This window comes from Ornithodoros turicata, chromosome 6 (assembly GCF_037126465.1).
Source record: "Ornithodoros turicata isolate Travis chromosome 6, ASM3712646v1, whole genome shotgun sequence".
Lineage (NCBI taxonomy): Eukaryota > Metazoa > Arthropoda > Arachnida > Ixodida > Argasidae > Ornithodoros > Ornithodoros turicata.
In genome coordinates, this window is record NC_088206.1 from 733,414 (window position 1) to 742,641 (window position 9,228).

General features: G+C 46.1%; 1 protein-coding gene across 1 annotated transcript; it reads left to right on the forward strand.

Annotated features, from left to right (window-relative positions):
• Positions 1-1,322: 1,322 nt before the first annotated feature.
• LOC135397531 (PITH domain-containing protein CG6153-like) lies at positions 1,323-4,659 on the forward strand. Its single transcript, XM_064629128.1, has 6 exons — positions 1,323-1,562; positions 1,654-1,697; positions 1,757-1,834; positions 2,153-2,257; positions 2,348-2,456; positions 4,508-4,659. Exons 1-6 carry the CDS (start codon positions 1,359-1,361, stop codon positions 4,607-4,609), a joined length of 642 nt encoding a protein of 213 aa, XP_064485198.1. The 5' UTR covers positions 1,323-1,358; the 3' UTR covers positions 4,610-4,659.
• Positions 4,660-9,228: the final 4,569 nt, after the last annotated feature.

The following is a 9,228-nucleotide window of genomic DNA, read 5'->3' on the forward strand; positions in this document are numbered from 1 at the left end:
CCAAGACTACTTGGTCCGCCCATTGTCCAGGCTTGGCGCCCCCCGTTCTTTGACTTCCCTGCTATCTTTCGGGGCCTCACACTTGGGGAGGTGGAACTGGGCTGTGGCATCCAACATCGCCGCCTTTATTACATTCAGCTGTTTCTAGTACCCCAACTGCTACTTGCGTGTGCCTTCCTCCCATTTATATAGGACGTCGTGCTCTAGCCAACTGACTCGCCGCTAGCCCCTTTAAACCACACGCTCTGCAACAGCATCATCTGCCCTGGCCAATCGCCTTTTGTGGCTAGCGGCCACTGCCCTCCTGGCTGAACAAGTCTTGAAGCGGGCGTGGAAGAAGGCATGAAGCAGGGCGATTTATTCATGGGCAATCATTGTTTTGTCCGCCATCTTGAGGACGACGCGAGCGCCTCTATAGGTAGTTGGAGAGGCGAATAGCAAGCAGTTCTATTACCAGCACAGTCGCGAGCTATCGCCACCAACGTTTATTTTAAATCCTCCAGTGGCGTAGCCAGAAAGATATAGTGTTCTACGGGGATATTACATAGGAGGAGGATTTCGCCCCCCTTTTCCCCAAAATTCAGTACCAATGGTACGAACCCTTTATCCTTGGCTTGACGCATGACGCTCGTAATGTCGAGGTGGAGACCCGGCCCTATGGGACATTTGGACATTCCACTCACTAGGTCGCGCTAATTTATAAATATAAATTTTCCACACGCGCTCTCGTTAGTAGAGCCTCATTCGGTAGAGAGGGCCCAATAGGCCATCTGAAAAAGTTCCAGGGAGCCGCGCAGTGATTAATCCAGAGCCCCTCCCCCCCTGATAAGCACAAGATGCATAAGCATAAGATGTCGCGATACCACCGCGACGCCCTGCCGCTCGCAAAACGTCTCATGCGGTTGACGCTTTATCCACGGCTGATGCATATTTTTCTTCTTAACTGGCACAAATGGGGTAATACAAATGCAATCAATTTCTGAAATTCTTCGTACACCACTTCAGCGTCAGCTGTATCACTAAGACCCACAAAATCGCCAACGGCAGAAGGCAATTCATCAATGACTATGCCTTTATCTCTAGAATAGTCACCGAGAAACGGCGCAGTTCTTCCAGTTCTTCCTTGGAACCATATAAACATTTTCATAAGTATCAATTTCTAAAAACGTCATAACTAAGAAAAACGGTTGCGAGGTCAACCAAAGAAAGTGAGCTTTCCTTGTGGCGTCCTGTTCCCTTGCGCAACTTTCTGTTGAAAAGTTTACTTCAGCGAGTTTTAGCGGTTTTAGTGCATCGTGCATCCTTTCCGTTCAGGGTTCCGCTTCAGGCCACCATGGGACGCCACCTACCCGAACAAAATGGCGCACCACCATGGTCACGGTGGTGGATGCAGCGGTGGAGATGATCATGATTTGCACGATCACGATAAGCCCGATTTAGGAATAGAATACAGCCTTTATTCTAAAATAGACCTGGAGAACCTTCAGTGCCTCAACGAAGAAACTGAAGGATCGGGAAAACTTGTGTTCAAACCATGGAACGAAAGGTTTGACGCTGACAAGGTAAGCAACGGTTGATCGACAAAACAGAAAGTGTTTGTATCTTCCTGCTGAGACCCCAGTCATCATAGTGAAAGTGAGGTGTCCTTTTCAGTACGTAGAGAGTGACGCAGACGAAGAGCTCCTATTTAACATCCCGTATGTAATCCATACGACATGGTAGTCGGCATTAATCACCCGATCGCTTTCTTCTTCAGGTTTAGCGGTAATGTCAAATTAAAAGGCATAATCGTCATGGGTGGTGAAGGTGGTTCCCATCCGTCCAAGATTAGGATGTAAGTATTAGTGTTTTGGCAGCAGAAATGAAAACTGGTTGAAATAGGAGGAAGCCTGGATGGTACATATTGAAAAATGGTGTGATGCATCATCGTATCATCAGTGTTTCCACATATCATTAATGCTTTTAATATGCTGTACATGAATGTTGCATCAATCACATTTTCCTGGCAAAAAACAAAAGGTATGCCCAAGCTTACACAAAACACGCAAATATGCTCGCAATAATTTAAGAACTCCCACAGAGTTGTTAAGCGAGGCTTTGTCGAACAAACAGGCTCGAAAAATAGTGACATTCTGGTTTCAATGTTTTCAAGATTTAAGAATAGACCTCAGATGACATTTGACGACAGCCAGGCTGCTGCGGATCAAGAATTTGACCTGCACCCTGACAGCCAGGGTACACTGGAGTACCCCGTCAAGTAGGTTATTTATTCTAGTATAATTACTTTGTGCAATACAGCGAGGAATGCGGTGTTGAAACTGCTCTGGCATATAATTTGCTTGTACAGAGTGGTCAAGTTCTCGAGTGTCTACCATCTCTCCCTCCACTTCCCAAGTAACTTTGGATCTGAGACTACAAAGATCCTGTACATAGGCCTCAGAGGGGAATATACTCAAGTGAGCACATTTATTATTGTCACATTGGTAATGTACAAGCCTAGAGGTGACTGATGCCACCCCCTCACCCCCCAAAAATTAGCTACTGTGCTACTATTGTTACATAGAGCCTGAAACCGCCACAAAAGACAAACTTGAAGATGGGAAAAATTATGCAGTAGTTTGAGTAGTTTACCGTATTTTCACGCGTATTAGCCGCGGCTTATGCGCGATTTATTTTTTTCGCGGACGCTCTGCGGCTTATCCGTGGGTGCGGCTTATCTGGTGACTATTTTTCCCTGGTACTTTCCCCATACCCCGGGTTAAACGAAAGGGCCGACAGTGCCTCATGTTTTTCGGAACAGGACCGCCCTGCCAGTGCACGAACAATACCGAACAGGGGCGGGTCCACTCCACATTCGAGTGGACTAACCCGTCAATCCACGAAAAACACGCAACAAGGGCACAATCCGACCTTAGTAGAACACTAGAACTGACCTCCTTTGTTATACATCATGCCGACACCAGAATGTGGACAGGGTTTATGGCCTTCCCCACGGTCTCCTTTGTCGGCATACCCACAGGAAGGGTTCAATACACCTGTCATCGGGATAAAACGTGGTCAGCTAAGCGTCAGTTCTCATTTGATGAGAGCAGCAGCATCCGTGGTCACGGGCACGGCAGTTAGAGGTGAGGCATGGCTCCAACGCTGAGGCACAGCCACGACAGCGGCTTCAAACTAAAAGTCGTCGACTTCGCGGACAAGTACAGGAACAGGGCAGCTGGCAGGGAGTACGGCGCTGACGAGCGTTAAGCGTCTCTGTTGATTTTGTATGTGCATCACTGGTTTAGCTCACAAAGCAGTTGCGTCGTATTACCCGCGGCTTATCTGCGAGCGCGGCTTATCTGCAAAAACATTTTCAAAATGTATCTAAAAACGAGTCCTGCGGCTTATCTGCGGTGCGGCTAATACGCGTGAAAATACGGTACTTGTAACTATTGCTCAGTGACAACCTGTACTGTTATACAGTGACAGTATATTTGTATGGCGACCACCCCGCTCATACCAAGACAACTCATACCACACTACATAGACATAGACATAGAACAACTCATAGACATCTCATACCAATCCAGCTCATACCAAGACAAGGACAAATCATACAAAGGGTTGTTAATCCTTGGCTGGTGCATGTTGTGCCAGTACAGTGGCACATTGACCTTTAAAGGAGATGCCTAGTCTTTTCTAGCGGAATTTCTATTGAGAACATGCTAAACTTCTATCAGTGACGCGCACAGCAGAAGCCCCTTGCATTTGGCCGCCACTGCACATCACTTTCCGAATGGGATTTCGAAATTGATGGGCAAAAAATTTGCAATAACGTGTAAATCTTGTTCAACAAAGACCTCACTGTAGATGCGAATACATCGTCATAACGTAACAGTGAAGGCGAAGACAACAGTGTCTTAAGAAAATAATTTGTCTGAAAGATTCAATTCCGAAATTAAAAAGGCGTCACAAAAAAAACAACGCCTGGAGAAGCGTGCCGATGTACCACTTGCGGATAGCATTGTAATAAGCTGGAATATGGGTTGAGGCAGTTCACCTACTCAAATGGTTAGTGTTTTAGGACGACTGAAATGTGGGACAATTTCAGTTTGGTTTCAGTAAGTGTTATTTGTGGGATTTGTACATTTCCTTCACTGTAGGTCACATTCTGGGACATTTTTTTCCTCATCTGGTCTTTCCTGGCACGAGTTGGATTGGTACGAGGGGAGTTTGGTATCAGTTGTCCCGGTATGGGTTCAGTTTGGTGTGAGCTGTCTGGTATAAAGTCAGTACAGTTGTGGTGGTCTTGTTCTGAAGCTTCAATATGCGAGCAAACGTAATTAATTAGTTGACCACAAAACGGATAGTCATCTTTTGGTACAATGTCTTGTAAGTGTCAGGAGCAACCAAACAGAACACGTACTGCTCTGGGTGTCTTTTGTGCTCTGTCCATTGGTTTCTGATACTTGGAAGACGTAATTATGCCTCCTCTCTTAATGGAGCTATAAGGTCATTCTTACAGGCCAGACGGCAAGAAATTATGCTGTGCAGCTACGAGCTGGCACCTAATCCAGCAGACCACAAGACGGAGGCCTTCCAACCATTGTCCAGGAGTGTTCAATAGCGGGCCTTTCTTTTCTATTTCTAATAAATATGTTTATTTCCATAATATAACTCAAGTCCGAACAGTTCGAACACCAAAATTGCTCAACTAGCTTGAATAGTTTTTTTTTTTTTTTTTCGCTTGTGTCTCTACTGAGTTTTTTCGATGCACAACTATAAAATGGACGCTTTGCTCGTCACCTGTGGAGGAATATTTCAGAAAGAAATGTAACTACAGTAAAACCTCCGAAGCAGGACACCTCCCTATACCTCAGACATCTCCCCATGTCTGATAAGATTTCATTGCACCAACGGGCTCCCATTGAAAATACGTGGGGACGAAATTCTCTGTCGGACACCTCCCTATCCCGGAAGTGGGACAGGGTTTTCCCTGCTAAGTCGGACAGAAGCCTGGCCAAATTATCTCAATCCCAGCCCATCTTTGCACCGAAAATACCCAAAATGAGCCAGTGCCCTTGACTTTCACCTGTTTCCTTTCCTATACTGGTCTCAACATTTTGTTGTTTTAGGTTTTGGAGTCCAAAAAGGGGTACTGTCAGTCTACATTCTAACTATTATTTAGTGTATTCGGTTTGTCTAGAGCCGTAGGTGCACTGCACCAAGGCAATCAAAAGTGGGCTGACGCTTCAGAGTCAAGTCCTTGAGCTTAATTCCAAGGGGGTTTAAACTCTCAAGAAAGCAGCATGCTGCTCGAAAAGCTCCAAATGTAATGCCATTGAGTGGAATCCGCACGGAATTTAATCTGCCAAAATCAGCAATAATTATCAATGAAGAGGGGGTAAGAGGTTCCAGGCAGAGCTGTACGTAACGCGTTACTATTTTTGGTAACTAAGTAACGACTTAGTTACTTTCTAAAAAAATTTATCTAATAACGTACTTAGTTACAAAAGTTGATAACGCATTACTGCGTGTTACTCGTTCCTGTTTTTTCTTTTTTTCCTCACTGTTACCTACCACGACCGCCAGTTGTGGTTTTTCCCACGCACGTGGCAGCATTCGACGAGGCTGAAGCACGCGGAAAAATCTCCAGCGGAGAGAAAAGGATAGCAGAGCCAAACGCCTTTTTTTATGGCTCTAGTGTCCACAGTGTTTCAGAAAACTCACTGTGTTCTTTGTGTTCCTCCTTTCAAGGATTCACTGCTCTCAGAGCGTTTAGTGCTTTGTCTCTCTGTCCCCTACTTGGGAACTCATGCCAGCCAGCTTTGAGTACCGGTTGATACTCATCATGGATGATCTGAAAAAAAAAAAAAAGAGAAAGAAAAGAAAGTACGCGATGCTTTCGTATTTCTGCTGTCTTGTATGCAAATGTAACGTATAGAAGTAACTCGTTACCTGCGGTAGCACCCCGATTCGTCCAAATGTTTATTTCGTCCAAGTACTGAGCACGTCCGAAAAAAATTGGACATAGTGGGCATTGGACGAACTGAACCAAAGGGGGGAAAACTTGACCAACCCGTCCAAATAACCGTACCGTCGAAACGCTTGTTCCGTCCGAAAAGGGAGGGGGATCTCCGAATGCGAGTGAACAATTGCTTCGTTTACGATTGAAGGCAGGATTTAACCGTTCACACCGAAAGATGCCATGCCATACACCAAGTAAAACGAAAAACAAATGCTCAGCCTGCTCTGTTTATTTATTTTTCTTTCTTTCTTTTTTTTTTTTTTTTTTTCATTCTAACGACTGACTTATTAGTTGAAGGTAAGATTTAAACATTCCCACTGAAACATGTTATACACCGAGTAAAACGAGAAACAAATGCTCAGCCTGCTCCGTTTATTTTTTTCTTTTATTTTTTATTTTTCATTTGAACAACTAACGTATTAGTTAGCATGGCCCAGCAATTGGGACATGCGCTGCAGGTATGCCTTGATGACATGAGCAAACTGCTCTGTTACGTCTGTGAAGGGTGCTTCGTTTCCCAGCATCATTTCCCCTGAACTGCATTTTCCGTACGCCCATGAGAAGGAAGAGCGAGCCTCTTGTATCGTCTCCTGCTTGGCGAAGCCCCGTTCAACAGCAGCCGAATGCGTACCTGCAAGTGGCGGTAAGAAGCATGAATACAAAGAGAGCAAGCGAGGAAGTATATACGCTATATTCTATTAATTATCATGATGTTCCCTGTTTACCTGGTTGTGCTTACATTGTGTATGGTTGACTCAAATTCGACGAGGAACTTCGAAAACGTCATGTGGGGGTTGGCTCTTGAATTTCATGCGCAGCGAATTATGCCACCCTTCGGCGTGATTGTTTGTGCGGAGATCGTCCTCATCCGCAAAATAATTCCAGAGATGAACGTTGGTAAGCCACTGCCGCTCGAAGTAGTCTACGTAAAGGCAAAGGGTCGCAAGTTTCCTTTCAGATCCCTAGATGTTTCCAACAACAACAACAGCAGCATAGATGAATGGATGATGATGATGATGTGGGATGTTTCCCTGCGTTGAGTGCAGGACCCTACCCCATTCCAAAAAGGTTCATATGAAAGGATGACGAGGGAAGGAAATCCCTACAGTTCGTGAAGGAGGCCAGTGGCCCTCAGAAAGGAAAGAAAAGCGCCAAGTGCACGGCACTGATGTCCATAGGGTTACTCCATGGGCCGAGAACTTTGCAAATATTGAATGGCCTCTGATCCAGCGTTTCAAGTTGACATTTAAAGGCCCGTCGCTCGCGTACGTACTGGGCCTACTGGCTGCAGTCTTCTATAATGTGTCGAATTGTTGCCGGGACACCACAAGTTGTACACAGCGCCGTGTTGCTGTGGGCCAGCCTATACCGGAGTGCAGGGGTGAATGCGACGCTAAGTCGTAAACGACGCACGAGAGAGGTAAAGAGGCGAGGGAAACCGCCTGGCATTTCAAATAATAGAGTTGGGTCAACAGCATGCAGAAGCGACCACCGGGTGATGTCATGACACCATTCCTGATAGGCCCAAGGCGAAGTCAATGCGGACAAGAGGGAGCGTCTATCCCCATTCGAAAGTATGATGGGGACTGCTGAGCGGCGATGGTGAGCCGCAGCAGCTGTCCGATCCGCTACTTCATTGCCTCTTATTCCAATGTGGCTAGGGACCCATTAGAGCCGGTGGCCCCTGTCTTCTAAAACATTGAGCGTCGTCAAGATGTTCACTACCACCGGGGCCAAGGAGCCTCGGATGCCCATGTTGTCTATGCACTGCAGCGCCGCCCGCGAATCTGTGTAAACCACCCAGAGGCGGGGGTGGTGATCCAAAATAGACTTTAGGAATAACAGGATGGCGTACAACTCCTCAGAGGTGGCCGAGGTGCGGTGCGAAAGGCGGAACCCACGTGAAATTGACTCCTCTGGAATTACAAATGCCGCAGATGAGCCGCCTGTAGTGGAGGAACCGTCCGTATATACGCCGGTTTCGTTTCCGATGTTTCCAAGAAAGATCACTGACATTGGGAAACGCGGTACTTAGCGAGAACACAGTTATAGAAAACGGACGGTCACTGTAGGTCAGCGGTCCTGTGAGCGGGTTTGCGTTTTCTGTGATTCGCCGTTCGATCGATAATCCATTTGCTTCCATGAATACAGTCACCTGCCATTCACCCAGTGTCAAAATGGCCTGTGCTTACATGAATGCAGCCAGGCAGTCGCCTGCCGAAAGGAGCAGAGCCTTTGGGAATTCCCCCATTTGGACGAAATGAGCTATTGGACGGTACGGGTATTGGACGCGCTGGGCAAGTTTCTCCTCGCCTGTTCATTTCGTCCAAGTGTCCAGTACGTCCGATTTTTTTCGGACGAATTAAATATTTGGACGTTGTGAGTACTTGGACGAAATAAACGTTTGGACGAATTGGGGCGTAACCGTTACCTGTAAGTAGCGAGAACGCGTTCCTTTTTCTTGGTAGTAATGGGTAACGTACGTAGTTACTATTTTTTCGAAGGAACGAGTAACGTATTTAGCAGCTCTGGTTCCAGGTGGACCATGAATTGAAGAAGGGGTACATTTCTGGCAACACAGCTGTGTTCTTTTCCATTTCCCTTTTATTCTGTGACTCGGACACCTCCCTACGTAGGACACATTTGGACTGCACCGCGGGTGTGTAAGATATGGTTTTTGCGTCACACCACCTCCAAATGGTCTCGGGGGGAACTAATATATATTGTCCGCTAAAAGGTTTCCCCTTTTAGAGGACAGTATGATAGTTCGCACGAGACGAAAGAAAATATGTTGACATGAAAAGAAAACGCGTTGCACAAGTTTCCAGCACGTGTAAACCAGTTTCAACTCCCACGACTCCGTGAGGAGGTCGTTAATTAAAAGATCTCTTTTGGACACGCCCTGGGTCACTGCAGACAAACCATTCCTCCTTGCTGTGTCTGCGGGATAGGAAACACTTCAATGACACGCATGAATTCAACAAGTTAGACTAGTTGAATTAAACCGTTTCATCAAGTGCGCAAGTTCCCAATGTGGCTGCTACCGTCCTGGTTCTTCGACGGTATCTTACAGATGATCTTACAATATGTATCCTCACATATAAATAGTGATAATCAGAGGTACAGTAAACTCGTGTATGAATACCAATTTCGTTACCCATTCTCAGGAAAGGTAACGGAATCTTTTTCGCTTCTGTTACGAGCTCGTATTTCTGTTT